Source organism: Rhopalosiphum maidis, chromosome 1, assembly GCF_003676215.2.
Source record: "Rhopalosiphum maidis isolate BTI-1 chromosome 1, ASM367621v3, whole genome shotgun sequence".
NCBI classification, from domain to species: Eukaryota; Metazoa; Arthropoda; class Insecta; order Hemiptera; family Aphididae; genus Rhopalosiphum; species Rhopalosiphum maidis.
In genome coordinates, this window is record NC_040877.1 from 66,944,407 (window position 1) to 66,963,859 (window position 19,453).

General features: G+C 26.7%; 2 protein-coding genes across 3 annotated transcripts in view; one reads left to right on the plus strand and one right to left on the minus strand.

Moving 5' to 3' along the window:
* LOC113549979 (FGGY carbohydrate kinase domain-containing protein) overlaps nucleotides 1-19,453 on the minus strand; it is a 27,495-nt gene continuing 8,042 nt past the window's right edge. For both annotated transcript variants that reach the window (XM_026951535.1, XM_026951534.1), the window contains exons 2-11: nucleotides 9,735-9,920; nucleotides 9,218-9,329; nucleotides 7,240-7,483; nucleotides 5,957-6,084; nucleotides 5,680-5,859; nucleotides 4,952-5,153; nucleotides 3,754-3,904; nucleotides 1,559-1,633; nucleotides 969-1,285; nucleotides 1-140 (exon numbers count right to left, since the gene is read on the minus strand). In XM_026951535.1, the coding sequence (XP_026807336.1) occupies nucleotides 56-140; nucleotides 969-1,285; nucleotides 1,559-1,633; nucleotides 3,754-3,904; nucleotides 4,952-5,153; nucleotides 5,680-5,859; nucleotides 5,957-6,084; nucleotides 7,240-7,483; nucleotides 9,218-9,329; nucleotides 9,735-9,908 (1,668 nt within the window). In that variant the 5' untranslated portion in view covers nucleotides 9,909-9,920 and the 3' untranslated portion in view covers nucleotides 1-55. The remainder of the gene's footprint in view (nucleotides 141-968; nucleotides 1,286-1,558; nucleotides 1,634-3,753; nucleotides 3,905-4,951; nucleotides 5,154-5,679; nucleotides 5,860-5,956; nucleotides 6,085-7,239; nucleotides 7,484-9,217; nucleotides 9,330-9,734; nucleotides 9,921-19,453) is intronic.
* On the plus strand, nucleotides 16,134-19,156 carry LOC113549982. Its single transcript, XM_026951540.1, has 2 exons — nucleotides 16,134-16,293; nucleotides 18,406-19,156. The coding sequence occupies exons 1-2, from the start codon at nucleotides 16,234-16,236 to the stop codon at nucleotides 18,916-18,918; spliced, it is 573 nt and encodes a 190-aa protein (XP_026807341.1). The 5' UTR covers nucleotides 16,134-16,233; the 3' UTR covers nucleotides 18,919-19,156.

Below are 19,453 nucleotides of genomic sequence, written 5' to 3' on the forward strand. Positions count from 1 at the left end.
ATAAAATGTTTACTTTATTTATTATTTTATTATTTTACTTAAAATATACTTATTCTCATGGATTTCTTGACATAATGTTTTTGTACATTTTCTGATGTTTTAGCATTTCCAAATACACCAAAAATTTCCTTTTATGATATCTGTAAATATATTAAACATACATATTATGTTGTCATTGACAGCATTTTAAATTTGATTTATAATGTGTGTAATATTAAATTTCTAGTTAAATATCTCAAGAGATGTGATGTCTTCATAATTATATAGCTTATTTATATATTTATATAATCTGGTGGATAGTTGAATTTTCTTAAATATTAAGATATGCAAAATTTAGTTTCTGGAACGTGGGTGATCTATATTATATAGACAGTGCTCGAATTTGCAAAAAATTAAAGTAGCGGAACTCTGCTTTTAAGAAAACAGCGTTTCCATCACATTTTATTTGTTGATAAGCTACTATACTATACTTATATTTTTTTTAAATCACTGTCATTGTTATGAGTTTATGATCAATGTTATTTAGCTATTAATTACGATTGTATTTTATAACAACATAGAAACGTAGAATAATTATATCTACAATTGTATTAAAATAATTATTTTTTAAATTAAAAGAATGAAATATTTAACGAGATAAATTAATTTTGTGGAGTTAACGAATGCAAACAGTTAGCTGACTGTTTACTGATATAGTCATATCGATACGGATACTACTAGAGGAATAGGTTATGGTATTACAATTCTCCCTTCTGGTAGACGGCTTATATATTTTAAATCAATAACCCCCTCATCCGTTAAAAATGTTTTGTGTCCGCTTTAGAGTGGTGTGGTAACCAAGACTTCAATGGCAGAATCATATTTTTAGGAGTATTTTAAACTTAGATGGGAGTTATATCAACGTTTGACATACGATTATGTAAATCATCTGAAGGTATATTCCTAAATAGGTATCGATTTGTACTCACGCCTGCAAATCCAATGAAGGGTGTACGGTGCGCGCGTCGCTGGCCATTAACGCAATGGCGTCTCTGAGTGACGATGACCACGGACGGAGTTCAGTCGGTGACTTGGACGATGTCGACGCGGCAGCGGCCAACATGGCTGAACCGATCAGGACAGGGTCGTCTTCCGTAGAAGTACGTACAGGTAGCGCGGTGACATTGGCCTGACACTGTAAAAACACCCGATTTTGACTGAGTCCTCCGCACATGAGGATCTCTCGGACGTTTAATGATCCTCCGCTCTTCTCCTCCATCGATTCTATGATGTGCCTGGTACCATACTTAACCGAAATATACAACATTAATTAATGCAGTGTTGTAACATTTATCTTCTTGGTAAATTTTTTTTGGGGGGGTTTTAGAAATCTAGTTTTTGTTTTTGGATAATTTTATAATAGGAGGGTGAAATCACAAAAATTAGCATAACCAGTTAAATACGTTATTAATAATAAGATAGCTAATACCAAGTTATATTGTAAGTACCTATATATTATTATATTGTTTAAAATGTATTCCTATTATATATTAATTATATTATTATTTATTATACTTACACAGAGTGCCTGTATTGTTGCCAGATAAATAAGTGCCAAGTTTTCTTGGTCCACGGATAACGTTAACCCAACCATCTAACACAATACATAAATATGACATATTTACATTGAGTATAAAGTAAAGTAGATAAAGTAGATGCAAGGGCGGATCCAGCGTGTATTTACAGTTGGGGCACTTAATAAGAAAAATTATATAATATAGACATAGCCCCCTATAAAAAAAAAAATATGTGATAAAAATGTATGTTTATTATTATTATTTTTCCAACGGAGGTGGCACTTGCCCCCAGTGCCCCCCCCCCCCGGGATCCGCCCTTGAGTAGATGATAGGTAACGAATATGCACTATGCATGGTAGGTTAAAACGGTGACCGGTCAATATATCTTCGACAAAATATCTCAGATTTAAAATATTTCCAGTTCAAAATATCTCCTGTTAAAAATATCTTTAATGCAAAATAAAGAATATATTATTGGTAAAAAATATATTATTAAATTACATTTTATAATAATACTGATATCTAAAATTAATAAGCTAACCGAAATAAGTACATTTTCTAGTAATAATGTTTACTTAATATTACTATAATATTTTGTTTAAATAAGATAAGGTGTATTCAAATTATGACTCATGAAAAAATTTATTTTTATTTTTTGGGCATTGACACCAAAAAGGTTGCTGACCCCTGCCATAAAATTAAATTAAATTATAATTTGGCATATATTATTAAATTGTAATATTAATTTTGTGATAAGTTTTTATTTTCTATTTTTGTGGCAAATATTATTGTATACACGTAAAAATCACTGTATTATGATTACAATAACATATTTTTGACTAGAGATATTTTGACCTGGAACCGGTTAAAACGCGCATTTTATGCATATAAAAAAAAAGTTAAATGTTTAAAATTAAGTCATTTGAATTAAAATACATAATATAGTAGGCATAGTATTTGTCTATTATACGTATAGTTCTACCTCTCGTAAAGTAATTTTACCCTCCCGGCCTCCCTACTTACACTCACTAGTACACTACATATGAAGTGTCTCAAACACGTAAATTTCACTTCACGCAACTAACTCGCTGGCCTACTAGTATCATCAGGAATGCGAATTAAAGTAAAATACGTTTATAAATATAAAGCAATGATTTTATCTGCGTCCCAGTACCCTGATTATTCATGCAGGCTTTGTCAGCACAACAGAATACTGCCAATTATTATTATTTTTTTTAATGTGGACATATATAAACATATGTACCTTGTCAACCATCTACTCATTACAATGATATTCCATTTATATTTTATAACATATCTATTAGATTACATTACCTAGCACTTAGCAGTACCAATCTACACGAGAAATTAATATCAGGATACAAATACAAATTAATTATTCATGTATAAACATTATGTATTTAATACACATTTTATCAACATTAGAGTTGACGATAGTTTTTAGAGTAACATGACTAAACATAATAATTAATGCAATAAAACAATTATTATTGTTGTCGTTGTGACTGGTTTTCAAAGTTTAAGCATTTATTATTGATACTGTCATAGTGTTGTATAATATATTCTCAATCCTGTCATTAAATAATACTTTTTCGAGAATTTCCAAACTTCACATTTTATAATTAATATTTTAAACTAAATTATTTATAAATAATGTAGAGTATTTTTCATTAAATGTGTCGTGTGCGATTTAACAACGAAATAAAAAATTGTTTGCGTGCTGTTAAAATAAATTCAACGTGCAGTTGTGGCACTCTTGCTAAATGGGTTCGCTATCCTGCTATATATTATTTATTGATTAGCATATTACGCTGTATTAGTCTTACAAATGTAAAACACAGACAATTTACTCTTAGAAGTTTCCGTTTAGTTTGGTTACGTCAATATATAACCAGTGAATTGAGCTATATTATCAAACTTAAAGGTAATACATTATTATATTTCTATGTAAGCACTAAGCTGTAAGCACCTACTTATTACGTGGCTTATTTTTTACGATGTATACACAGATAATGATTTTACTTTTAAATTTAATAATAGATTAATTTGCAGTAATTTTCACATTAAAATTAAAATTACGATGGTAAATGTGAACTGCTGATCATAAATTTGACGTGTTTTGCACTTGTAAGATGGAGACAACAAATATGGCGTTTTCTTAAAAGCATGTGCGTACCGTTCCTTTTAGCGAGGGATCCGCCACGGGCGATCGGTTGCCATGAAAGTCAGGATACACGTGAAAGTCTTCAGTCAGCGTATCGATCGCATCCAAACCTCTGTCTGTAGCCATTTTTATGAGTAATTCGTTCAGGAAATCTTCCGCTCTTCTACAGATGTATATAATTATACTTAATATTTCGATGATAAAAATTGTATTATTAGATAAAAATAAATTTAAAAACTTTAATTACAAAACCGGTTATTTGCACTCTGTATGTTGTATAATATTGTAAGTAACATTAAAAATTTTTTCACCTAGTAAAACAAATTTTGCTTCTACCCTTTTTAATTTTAGAATATATATCCTATTGACTATTTTTTTATTTTTTTGTTTAACAAACCAAGTTTACGTATAGCTTGCAGCGACAGAAGGGTGTCCCAATAAAATTTACGAAGTCAAATAAGTAATAACATAATATATTGTGATTTTTTAATATCCGATTACTAAATACTAATAGAGGTAAATGTTAATATTTGGATAAATATTAAAATAAATTGAAATTGACTATTCAACAATAATTAGATTAATATATTAAATTGTAAAACATAGTAGTGAATACTGAATGAACTAATTTATTTACCTATTTTATAAATTCGATTTAATAATATTATTTTACATTTATCCATCAGGACCACTCCCCCTATTAATTAACTAACCACGGTACAATTGCATCCATATTGCATCCTTCACAATAAGGCCCTGCTGAGATTATGTGTAAGTATACAATATATTATATCTTTATATATTTTTAGGGTTGGGAGACTTGTAGTTTTTTCATATTTGTTTATAGTATAAGGTTGCGAAGAGCTATGATTAATGTTCAAGTGATCTACATAAATACGTGTTTTATAACATTTAAACATTATACTGAATTTTAACTTCACAGTTATTTTCAAGTTTTAATTTACCTAATTAAGTTTTTCAAAACATTATTAAAAAATAAAAATATTATCATTTATTATATTTTTATTTCGAATTTTCAATTAAATATATTTAGAGAATGTATAGGTAGTTCTTATTTTTTTAAGTACTTAAAGTGCATTTATAATTTTTTATTTTTAAGCATTAAAAGTCTTCAACCCTATGTATGCATTTACTATGTCATAATAAATAATAATATATAGCTATGCATAGCGGTACTACCGATACTTACACACCATCCGTAATGTTCAGATGTTTGGCGGCCGGATGAGTGCTAATCACGTGATCTATAAGCTTGCCCGTAGCTGATTGCCCACCTTCCAGAAGCCACAGACCCGGTACCATGGCACCGTAGTACGGTCCCCAGACGCCATCCACGAACACTTCTTCGTCGCTGAGCAACATGTGACAAGTCGAGGTACCTCCAATCATCACTACAGAGTCATCAGCATAAACATAGGTAGATATATAATATTATATAACATAGCAAAGAAAAAGAAAAATAGCACAGCATAAAATAACATGGGTAATGGGTATTATAATTCCTATACAGTTTAGTCTGTACCTATATACTTAATTAGACTACTGTAGATCTTTATTATGATAGATAGTTGTTTTATCTATCGAACAGTGAAATGTTTAGATACGTGTGACATAGGGTTGATAATAGAAATTATGAACTTAGCTTTGATGTACAATTATATTAATTATTAAATAAATATTTATATTTTTTTTCTCAACATTTTCGATTGAAATTTCATAATTTGATATTATGTTTTATACACACAATCCGAATTTTTTTTTTATTTTTAAAAATATATATATTGTAGTAAGTACCTATATAATCTTTAATCAGCTAATATTTAAATTTATAGACTAAATAACGCGTATAGATTAGGCGTAAATTACATAACTTGGATCGAAAATCGCGATAATTATTAGTACGTATATAATACTTACCTAATCGGTGCCTAAAGTCTGTTGAATTCTTTGACCCAACTCCGATCATTCCCAGTCCTCCAGCGTGTGCGTCAATCAACGATGTGGCTACTGGAGTTCCGACGACTAGTCCCATTTCTCGGGCTGCGTTCTCGGTTAGTCCGTTGCCGCAAGGTCGTCCTGGCTCAAATATTTCGTTGCCTATTAAAAAAAGATAAGGTGTTGATTTAAAAGCGTAATGACTGTCTTGGTATAGTCGCTAGAGTAAAAGCCGACAATTTAAAAGAGTGTTGCTAACCTATCGCCGACCAATTGTCTTGACTCAAGTCATCCAGACCAATTTCTTCGAAATACGAACGATCCCAATAACCGCACAACGACTGTTCTGCACAGTACGTCCATTTGCAGACGACCGTACACAGTGATCTGTAAATAATGATGAAACCATCTTATTTTATACAGCAAGTCATCAATGAGTGATGACCGATATTTACTATTTTACTAGCATAATACACAGGTTATTCGAAATGATTCATTTGATTTAAAATGACATACATTTTTAGTTTTAAGATTTAAAGTAATATACTCATAATATGACAAACTATCATCGTGATGCACTTTGTTGTCTATTAAAATATAATGCCACTTACGTGATTCAATATTTTCGTTGTTCAATTATTTTATTTATTTTTTAATACTTGTTATTTGCAGACTACATGCTGTTTTTTTTATACTTTAATAGCTGTGCACTTCGTTACCCATATTGAAAATCACCTTTTAAATAGGATGTTTCAAAACTTATTTCATCATTTACTGATATTGTAAACATTGTTAGCCCCTGACCTACCGTGTCGCATCACCAGTTCACCCTATTTAATAGTGACTATTACTTTGTTTTCGCTTAGCGTCCTTTCTAACTTATTTTATTTTTGCTTGGCTCCTAAGGATCGTAGGGTAGTGTTAAATTGCCTATAAACTTCATCAAGAATTGGGTTATCAGATCAAAAAAAATTTTGAATTCCACAAGTATAGTTCCAGAGATTAGCGTATTTAGACAAACAAACAAACTTTTAAGCTTTATTATATTATTATACGTATATCAGAAATACAATTATAATACCATATTGGGAACTGATGTTATAGTCTATAAGATATATTATACATGCAATGGTTTTCAACCTTATTGGACTCGCAACCCATTTTAGTTATTATTTATTTTTTCAATTCATATAAAAAAAATCTTATTGATACTGGTTTATATGTGCAGTAAAAATAATAAATAGATCAAATTTGAATTAATTATAAATTATAATTATTATGTTAGTATTGTGATTCAAGCCATATAATCAATCATCGCTTTCATTGTTCTATTTGTAATATACCTACTATGAATTATATTATGAATATAAAATATTAGCATCTTGTATATTTTATTTGTTACAATCGAATGAAATATATTTTAATTACCTATTAAAAGTATATTATAGTCTCTGACTTATTTTTGAAGTTTACGTGATCTATACTTGGGTCGCAACTCAACGGTTGAAAACCACTGTTTTGTAATACATTATTTACACCAACCTGGAGACAGCATTTGTGGCTTTCCAAGTAAGGAAGTCGGGCAAATCAAAGAACCTACCCACTTTTTGCCAAAATGTGTTTTTTGGTAGATTATTTTTTAGCCAAAGGAGTTTTGGCGTTTCCATTTCTAACGATATTTTACCTCCTACATAGTTCAATACTCGATGATTTGTTGTATTAATGAAATCCGCTTCCTTTTTGGCCCTATGGTCCATCCATAGTATTACATTTTGTTCTCGTTCACCTTTAATCATATATTTATATACTTATAAATGTAACTGTAACACGATATTATAATAACTTGTCGTTGGTTAGAAATTAAGTTTTAAACGTTTTTTGATATTTTAAATTATTTTTACGATTTATCTATTAGTTTAGTTTGAGACTATCTATTTAAGTCAGTGATTTTTTAAGGAATTTTTACTGGGCGACAAAAAATAAAATTTCAAAATAGTCAACTATAGTATTTTAATAGTATTATAGATTTATTTTATGCTTGCCCAGTTTTTAAAAATAGAGTTATGTAGAGAACAAAATATTTTCACTGGGCGAAATTTGTGTCGTCTAATTTACTAGTTTAAAAAAGCACCCCTTTAAGTGCGCTAATATTGCACATATATACGCGAACTATAACTTAACTTTGGACATAAAATGTTTTATCAATAGTTTTGTTGATACTTGATACCACATAGAAAAAACTTTTTATTTTGTATTTTTCAACAAATGTATTTACATGTGTTAAATAATTATCCTCTGTAATAATAAGGTTGATAAATTGGTAAGAAAATATATTATCTTTATATGAAAGCTCGTATTTTAATTCAAAAAACTCAAGTGTTCAAATCTATCCTTTATTTTTCTAAAGTCGTTTTATCACATAAATAATACGTAAAATAAATGTGTGTCCTAAGTTATAACAAATAAAAGGTAACTTCGGACATTATATACCTTAAACATCCATATTAAGTTATCAGAATTGAACATTTTTTAATGTTTATTTTGTTAAGTGTATTGCCACCTAAAAATATACATAGGAATAATTTAAATTAAACTATAAATACATTTTTTATGAGTAAAATAGTTTAAAAATCGTACGAACTTATGCCATATGGCATATGTGATATGCCTAAATTATTTTTATACCTACAGATTACAAGTTTATTTAACATTAGGATTAATAAATTAGTTTTAAATATTGATTAAGTGTTTGTAATTATATTTTTATTATTATATTACATTAATAATTAATGTAAATATGCTGTTATGCTAATTGCTAAGTATTAATAATTGATGTTTATCATATTAACCTCTCATATTGTTAAATAATATATAGTTAGAGTAATTAGTTAATATTATTTCATATTATTTTTTCTAGGGGGGGAGGAAATATAGTTAAACTGATAAGAAGTTTACGACAGATGAGTTATCAGTTTATTGAATTTGAATTTACACTGATATCGTGTCCTAGCATGTCGATAGTATTATGGTAAATATTACGACAATTAATGATTTTTAGGAAGTCTTTGTAGAAAAATATTGAAAAAATGAAATGCAAATAAAATAAAATAAGAACAATTTTGCAGATGTAATTTTAAGTTGTTGGAAGTTGAAATATTAAGTTAGATGTTTTGAGAGACGTTAGTATACTAAGATTAAATCTTCCGAATGGGTTTTTTTTGTCTTTGTTTATTTTCTAAATTATAAGCAAATCATTTTTAATTATGTAAAAAAATATTTTCAAATGTTAATACTTTTCAAGAAATTGTATGTCTAAAATCCTTTGAAATAATCATCCTGTATAAATAGTTCTATTTATTTTTATACTATTTAATAGGAGATAAATCACAAATTATTATATGTAATTTATATTATTTTAAAATTATTATTTTCCCGTTTTCAAAAATAATTCCTAATTACGCCACTATATAGCTAATTTATAAATTTAAATTTATGACAGTTAATAACAAAAAATTCTTACCATTTTTGCTGACTGATAATGGTAGTCCATCGCTGTCCACGACTACTAGAGAACACGTAGCATCAAATCCGATTCCTCTGACCGCTTCCGATGGTATTCCTTCAGTCACTTTCTATATTATGGCATTTTGTATATATATATAAAGTTTAAAATATTTATTATGTAAGTATATGGCATATGGATATGGTATTGGTATTCCTATTTTTACTAATATTGCACTTATAAGCCAACAAAATTAAGAGAAAAATTATGGTTCTCACTCAGACAGAAGCTTCTGCGCGTTAAAGAAACTAATATTTAAAAAAAAAAAAGAAGAGATGTAAAGATGTTATGGTTAACAGTAATATCAGTTATGTTGATTTAAACATTTTTATACAATGACACATACATAAATTTAATAACAATAATGAGTGTATTGTGTACTAAAGGAGATTGTCATAATATTATCATCTATTATTTTCATATAAATTATATATATAGTCACGTTGTAAAGTGATGGACAGTTCTCGTTCCTTACCCGTACAACTTTACAGCAACTACGCCATATGTCTTCGGACGATTGTTGATAAAAGTTTTCTTCAGGATTCCATGTTTGAATACTGTTGGTAGATTTTTTTAAAATTCTACCAGCATTATCTACTAATGCCGCCCGAACACTTCCTGTCCCGACGTCCACTCCAATGAAATACATATTGTTCTAAGACTGAGAAAATAAATAGCTTTAGATAAAATAATAATAACAAACCTGCAGTGTTAAACAAATGATCTATTATGTTATAAATTTATAATATTAATAGTAACTAGCAATAAATTTGAAAATATTTTTTACACATACGTTGGTAAATGGTAGGAAAGCACGTCAAATACTATAAACTTTCGATTCAAAATGTGAATGCATTAATGACCATAGCATATAATGTTAAACATGATCTTTGCCTAAAGAATAAACTAGAATATCCGGTTGAGAGGTTGATTATAAAATAAGGTAAATGAGATATACGTATACCTTCTATACATAGATAATATATATAAACTATAATCTATATATTTTATATATAGGTTATAAAATCGTACACAATATTAATAATTTTAAGAAAAGAATTCTGACTTATGAACGTACGATTACATTATATTATTAATTTACCTAAACAAAATTCATTACTTAAAAGCATATATAGATATTATTTAAAATAATTATTTTTATTTTATGGTTTTTTAAGATTTTCTTTTTTTTTTTTATGACAGCATACGTTTTTAAATTTTTTATTTCAAAATTCAAAATATTTTGTTTTATAAAACTTGAACTTTAGACGAGTAGTTTATAGTGTACTCCAAAAAAATGTTGGTTCATATGACTCATCAAACTTTTGAATAGGTACTTGTAAGGTAATATTATAATTAACTAATCGTCCAATATTTTTTTTTTGGACATTTATTGAAATATCCCAAATAAAAATATAAAATTAAAAATGTACATCGTCAAAAAAATTTTTTTAAAAAATAATAACGATAAAAAGTTATAAAATATGTATTTAATTAAAAAAAATATTTATAAAAACATTAATAGATTTTGAAATAATGAGTGTTATACTTTGAAAAATATATAACTTGAATGTTAAAATATTATACAGATGCTACTACCTGTTTAGAATTTTACTACGAAGCAGCCAGTATGATTGTATACATGTATTAGGTAAGTACATGTATTTTTATGGCATAACACGGTGTCAATTAATTATTACGTGGTAAAAAGAAATGTGTACGAAGACCACTGATAAGTAAAAATAACACGAAGAATCATGCGAATAATATTTGGCGATACTGCCAATATAAATCCTAATTTATCGTTGATAGAAAGACTCGATATAAGACGATTCTAATATCATACAATGACTTACATTTAATTGTAAAATGTATATTAAGTAATTTAATATTTGTTAATTTTACTTAAGTAAAAGTATTCAAATACTTTTTACTTAAATTTGTATTTTAAATATTTTTTAAAAGAGCATTTGAAAATAATAATTTTCTTATTTTAAATACTTTCTCCAAGTATTTGTATTAAAATCAAACATTAATTTTAAATTACTTTTTTCTTTTTAGTAAAAACTTATTATTTTTAATTAAATTAAAATAAAATATTCTATAAATAAATAATGAATAAATGCATAAAAATCATAAAATATTAGAAATTGGCTAGTATTTATAAACATTGTTTAAAATGTACAGATAATCATTTTCAGTCGAAAACAATAAATTTAATTTAAGATACCTACCTAAAGTATAGTAGATTCTTAAACTTACTAGGTATGAGTATAATGATAAAATTGAAAATACGTTTATAGAGATAAATCATTAACATTTATAACGGTTATTCTCACGGTTAAAGTTTTTTTTTTTTTGTGGTTTATACTTAATCGAACTTACAAATTGAAATTTATTTAGCTTCTCCCTACGATGCGGTAAAATTTTAAACAAATTAAATGCTAAAAATCAAAATTGATTTTAAGTAAAAATTAAAATTTAAGTATTTTCAAATATTTATAAATACTTTTATTAAATTGGTATCTGTATTTGTATTACGTTTTGTAGCACTTTTTATTAAAAAAAACACGTATTTTAAATTTTTAAATTCTTCTTTAACGCGCGTTACAAAATACAGAACTTTTAAAACACCTCTACATCTATGTTCTGTTGATTTAAAATCAGTGCCAAACACTAAAAATATAATCAAGTTTAAGTATTCATGTTATACCAAAATAAAAATCGAATCAATTGACATTCATCTCAATATTAAAACTACCAAATTTATATGACCACATCATAGCATACTACAACAATTACTAGATGCGTTGAAGACCACCGAACTAATACACTTGTAGTTTGTACCCAAAGTTGTGACATCCACACAGAATAGTAAGGGATGATATAATTTTATCGATTTAGTATTACAACGAAGTTAATAATTACTTAAATTTATTTAGTAATATGTAATTTCTATGGTAAAAACAATACAATTTAAATATTAAAAATATAAATAATTTTTCTAATTGTTGGCTGATATTTGTGGATAAATAGGGTTTATGCAGTTATCGAAACTTCAGAAAAAAGATAATAATTTATTATAAGGCATTGAAGGTAACATGAAACTAAATTATTTAAAATTTAAATCGCGATAAATTTACTAAAACTTAATGTATACAAAAAAGAATTGAGCAACTAAATAATATGTAATGGCTTTGTTTGTCATAGAATGTTCATTATAGAGTGTATATTACGGCCAGATGATACCCCACGCATAATTTGTGATAATTTTAAATTTGAATGACATTTATAGTTAAAACATATTATTAATATCTGGGGAAGTCGCTCTACTCAGCATGAGCGTTTGTCATCGTTAAGTAGGGCACTAGTTGTTGTGATGTGATACATTTGAATTCAGTGATAAATCATTGTATAGGTACGATGAAAGCTTATTTTGTGTGGAGATAAATTGTCTATGATATTCTATATTTATATTACTGTTACTGATTTATTTTTATATATATTTTTTTATATTAGTAGGTACTACGATAAGTTTAAATCATTTTTAAATAACTTATAAATCAATATCAACGTATCGAAGAACGATGTGAATAGGTTCTTAATAAGCTTATATTTGCATAGAGTTTGCATATTTTTCAATTATCATTAAAAACATAGTTAAGTAAATTATCAAGTGTAAATATATGAATATATTATTAATAAGGGCATAATTGAAAATTATTTATAATTAAGTTTTACAATTTTCTAAAGAAAAACTTAATTTTAAATAGATATTCTGGACTTGAACTATTAGTATGATGGGTTTATTCAAAGAAAATAAATATTTTAAAATTAGTGCTTGTATATTTCGCACCGATTTCTTGCATTGTTACTTATCGATACATCGCAAACGTGATTAAAAAATAAATAAATCAGAAAATAAAAATTTTAATAAACAATATATAATTTTAGCAATTTTGCAAATATTATCTAGATATTAAAACAAATAGATTTTTATTTGATACTATATATATTTTTTTTAATGTATATTTAGTGGTTCTTTAGGACATAAATGCATGAAATATGCATATTTCAAGGTTTTTTAGGGTATAAAGCCTTATAATTTATTTAACTTCATTACATTTTGTTTTTTATATTATACTATTAAATGTATTAAATAATTATTGTTTATAATAATGCTTATTACAGAGAAGATGATCTTGTTATAAAATGTATTTAATCGAAAATTGAAATTAAATAGTATGACAATCTCTAAAAGTATTTATTTTACTTTTCGAAATAATAATATCAATAGAATATAGATAGTATGTATACATTTATAAAAATAATAATTGTTTATAGTGTTTATACTATATGAGAGGTATCTTGTATCTATATAAATACATCATTGTATACTTAATTCTTTTATCGATTGGATAATATATAATAGTTATTACTAAATTTTCAAACACTAAATAGCAGCTATATTCTATATATACTTATGCACAATTTCTTTAGACAAATATTTTGAATTTTGAAAAGAGATTACGGATAATAATACAAATATTATTTTCTAAATATAGTGGTTTATTATTTGCATATTTTAAAATTATAGTTTATAAAACTGAATAAAATTGAGTTATAATAAAAATCAAGAACTAAATCGATATGTAAATATAGCATTTTAGATTCTGAGCTTAGCGCGAAGAATGTACTGATTTTATAATGTGTGTGTTTTTTATTTTTTGTCTATCATCTTTTGAGACGGTACAAGTGTTTTAAATTTCAAAAATGGGAGTGATTTCTGGGTTTTTTTTATAATTCTCATGTTAGCATGAGAATTATAATGAATTGAGGCAATTTATCGAAAACCAATATATAGTGATAAACTTTTTTCATCTTTAAATAAAATTGAATGATTTACAACAAATGCAGCGATCACCCACAAAAACATTAAACAAAAATAATTAATATTCTTAGTTTCTAAGCAGAGCTATAAATATATTGATTTTACAATTATGTTTTTTATATGATGTACAATTGTACACGATAAGTAAGTCACAAGTTGTTGATAATATGTTTTGATTTTTAAAAATGAAGGTGGTTTTTGGATACAAATTTGGAACTAATTTTTATTTTAGAGGGGTGCAACTTAAAAATTCTCAATAATTATTTTTATAATCGAAAAAAACAAACACAAAAAATTAATGAATAACGGGAAGTTCTACAAAAACCCAACTTGTTCTTAAAAATGAAGAACCGAAGCTATTTGGAATTCCGACATTAAAAATATTTATAAATGTCGATTAAAGATTATTTTCTGGGTAGAAAACTGTTTGAAAATTTAATATAAAGCTTCTTATAAGCTGTTAATTTCTCAATTAAAAGATAACGAAAATATACAGACATAATATTTTTTATATTATGCATTTTAATAAAGATTTTCAAAATTGTAAACTATTTTGTCATTAGATGCTCATAAAAACTTTTCTTTTTATATCTAATTTAATACAAGATTCCTTATAAAGTAGTTCACAATGAAACCATAAAATCTAAAAGATGATTTTTATTAAAACAATAAAAACGACATAAATTATTTTGTTCTAATTAAAAAATATTATTCGTGGAACCTAAAACTTCTACGTATATTAAATTATTATGAATTTTACTATACGTAATGACATTTTAAATTTATTTTAAGATGTTATGTGTTTATACTATGAATTTATTAATATTACTGTTTTATGGTGTTTACAAAAATATGTTATTAAATTTTGATTTCTATAATATGGTAAAATTGTATACTATTAAAATAATTAAATATTAATCATATAATAAATTCAATATTTTTGAAAAAAATTATATCAACCTACCACAATACTAAAAATAAAATAAATAACTAATAGCTAGGTAGGTATATAAAAAAATAACATATGAAATATACTTAGTCATATAGATTGACAGACGTCTCCAAACAGAATTGTTTTTTGTTTATAATGATATATATGCATTTATAACGATTACAACTATATAGATAAATAAAAAAAACAGTCTTTACGATTAATACATAGTAAGACAATGATACATAATTGAACTCAAATTTAACACACTAATAATTGTGACCTATTCGACACCTAATGTACAGCAGAGTGCACTTGCCTACCTTTTTATTGTTCATGAGTAGGAGCTTAGAAAAATTCCTTATAAATTGGAAAAAATGCAATATTTGACATTTTTCAAGTTTTTAGTTATATACGCAGTACACACATAATCAACGAATTGTTTATGATGAGCGTCGATGATTCTGGCTTATCACACGTCAGCCACCCATACATATTACGTACAATGACACAAAATTGTTTAATTGTTTAGTACTTTTAAAAATAAATTCTTACGTGTACAGTTAATGTCAAGTACATATATATTATATAATACATATCTGTAAGTATCTACGCAACAACATTATGAGTAATAACAAATTGTGTTTAAAAAAAAATGTATCAGATTTCTAACCTTTATACGTCAATTAAACTTAAGATATGTGGTAATTTTTCCCATCCAAATCTATAACATTTATTGCAATTGTTTCAAAATTTTTGTTTCTAAAACTTGACATAAGCTATCATTTTAAACAAAATATTATCGTACATCACCTAGTCCTCCTGCCTACCAAAACCACGTTGAATAGGTTTGCATTGTTGAAGGGTGTTTCAAATAGTTCAATGCGACTTTTACCAGATGTGTTAGTAATTTTTCTAATTTTCTCAATTATTATTTTTTTTTTGTTTTGTTACAAAAGCAAGTATATAATAAGGTATTTAAACGGTTTACTTTTTTTCCCCAAATATATATTTTCCAACTATTTAAACAAAGCATATGTTTAAACACTTGTGCAATACTCTTTTACAAGTATAAAACCTAGTGATTTTTTATCAAAAGTTTGTTCAAACAAATATATCGTCGTGTCGCACAGGATAGCGATTATTTACAGCATGGGACGTTACCAATTATATGTGGCCGTCATGGCAATAGCTAGCTTAGCCGCAGTACAGGTAAAAACTAACTAAAAAATTATACAGGGTGATTCGCTAAGTATATTCATTGATATATTTTTCTTTAATAACGAGCTATCAAATTCTGATGTTTGAAATGTTGAAATTAAATTAACTTATTTTTAAATACTTGGATTTTTTTTTATTCTTTTTAAGGAGTGTTTTGTGGCAATAAAAAAATTACATTTTTAAAAAATAATATTGATATATTTAAATTGAAATTCGAATGAGTAGTTTTTGAGGCATTTAATGTTGTTTTTTTAATGTTTAAGGATAATAGCATAATGCATAAATAGGTCACATTAAATTAGTTTTGGAAGATATGGGGGTTATAATAATGATTTGAAAACTATAGTAAATACTAAATAGTATGTCAGTATTTTATATCATTCAAAAATTGTTTAAACTTAATATTAATATATTATATGCCATATATGTAAATTTAATTATTATAAACATAATTAATTTTAAATATTGTATATATTGTATAGTTTTCTAAAATGACTATCATATTTAGTACCTTTATACATTTTAATAACTCAGATATCAGAATCTACTAATTTAAACTTTTACTTAGATTATATAATAAGATTATCAAAAAAATCATCTGCTATTGTTCACAGTAAAAAAAGTTGGTTCACCACTGTACAATCCATAAATTATGTAATAAATCTAAGTATTTAATAATAATATAGCCCTTAATTATCTATTTAGGTACCTACTTAAAAGTTTTAAAAATCGGAATTTGAATTAATTAATTACTAAAGCAAAAATAGTAGTGAACAATGTATACTCAATGAATTACTCTGTTCGTATTATAATTAAATATCATAGGACTAAAATATTGTTTGCTGGAATACATATTGAATATCAATATTCTACTTAAAATATGGTCATGGGTCGACGAACGCGGAATGTATCGCATGCCAGACATTTCCTGTACAGTGTACACTTTATGACGATGTAGCAATGTGTACTATAAATCGTTATCGATAATAACGAATAGTTTTTTTTTAATAAAATCTATCGAATAGGGTGTAATATATTATTTAAAATGGGTAATCAACCAAACGAACTGCATAGTTTGGAGGAGAGAGGAACGTATATAATTGGGACACAACGTTTCAATTTATTAAATTTAGTATTGCATCAAATACATTTTTATTTGGTTCTATAAAACATGTCTGTATATGTAAATTGCGCATCAGTTAAAATTTTAATTTTAGAACTATACTTTTATTTTTTACTACATTTTGATAAACTTTCCGTGTTTTGTACAATAAACATTATAAAGTTGGTTAAATTAACGATGTGTTTAGTATTCGACATTCGTGTTTTATTTAAAAAACCGCTTTTTATTCGTCTACCAATCGTTGTACAACGGTCCTGTTGAATATTCATCGATACACTAGTAAACATTGATACTGATGAATGTATACATAATATGCTTAAAAACGACGATCTGATATGGCCACGCCTGTAATATACGTAGGTATTTTATACACGAAAATACGCAACGTGAAATAAAATTCGTAAGCTTTTTTTTTTATTTCAATAAAACTTCTAATTACTTTACAGTTAGAATAATTGGTGCAAATAGAAGGTAGGCCTGAGGAGAACTTAATTCCTCCTTTCAATTTTAGTCAAGTCCTCACTATGACTAAGTAAATATAATTTTTTTCCTATAATTTTTGAATAAAACCCAATAGAAATTATTGAAAAAAACGACTTAAAGCGTTGTTTTTAAAGTATAGTATAAGTATGTCCAATAATAAGTGATACCTAATAAACACCGGTGATAAGAATTGTTGTTTTTCAAAAATCAATATTATTATTTATTAGAACACTTGCAATTACTGCGCCCAGAAAATAAAATCTTGGACATATCAGATACATGATTTAAGTTATAATTTCAACAATAGGTATATATCCTATCTTCTTAAATATTCACAGCTAGAACATGATTGGAGGTAGGGGAATTAGCCAATGGGTATCATTCTGACTGGATTAATATGTACTTGTAATCATATACGCGATGTCAGAGAACTATTTTGTATAATATACGTGAGTACCTATATTTTATGTTCAAGTATATATATTATGTTTGCATAGAAAGCTAGTGCTGACGAGTATGCCGACTATTCCGCTGACGAACAATACGATGAGCCGAAAGAGATGTCCGAATCAAAAATAGAGCACCATCAGTGTGAAGAATACAAATCGAAGATTTGGAACCAGGCATTTAGCAATCCATCGGCTATGCAGTTGATGGAAGTAGTGTTTCAAACAAGTAAAGAATTGGGCACCAATGAAGTGTGCTCAGATACAATTCGAGTCATTTCTAATTTCGTCAATGTGATGGCCACTAACCAGAATGCTCACTACTCGGTGGGTATGTTGGGCAAGATGCTGTCGTTCATTTTGAGAGAGGTGGACGTGACGTCGAATAAGTTCGTAGAGACAAAGGGCGTGTTCGAACGCATCGCGAAAAATGATAAGATCCGCGACTATATCAAGAATTCCACCTCCCGAGCCATCGACTTGCTCAAGATACCAGTGATTAGAAGCCGACTAGTCAGAGTAGTGAAAGCTTTCGAGAGTCTGATTAAACCATCCAGAAACTAACAAAGGGCCAAGCAGAGGATTAATGGACTAGTAAAATTTCTAATAAACATGTCCATATAATAGACTAGTGATATTTATGTATAATTATATGTATACATTAAATGTACATTTACTTAAAAAAATCTAACATATAATCTCACCCTCAGTCGTTTTAATTTTTTTATATACAATACCACACATTAGGTATTTGATTCACCACTCACCTTTATCCTTGAAATAAATATTTTCGTTATCACTATTATTTTTTTTCTTAATATACTCAGCTGATTAATACATAATATATTATTTATTTGTCCTGAAAAAATTCCTTGATTTACCTGTGATATTTAACGATATTTAAATGTGTTTACGGCGATCGCGAACCTAATGTGCAACAAAAACACGTTTTACTATATATCGAAAATGGACTATCATCATAATATTATTAACAAGAATATTTGGAGACTGATAAGACAAGACGAAAACAATTTAAACGATTGAATAGTGAATACTAAATAAAATAAGTACACTTTATAGGTCATATTAATAGCAATAT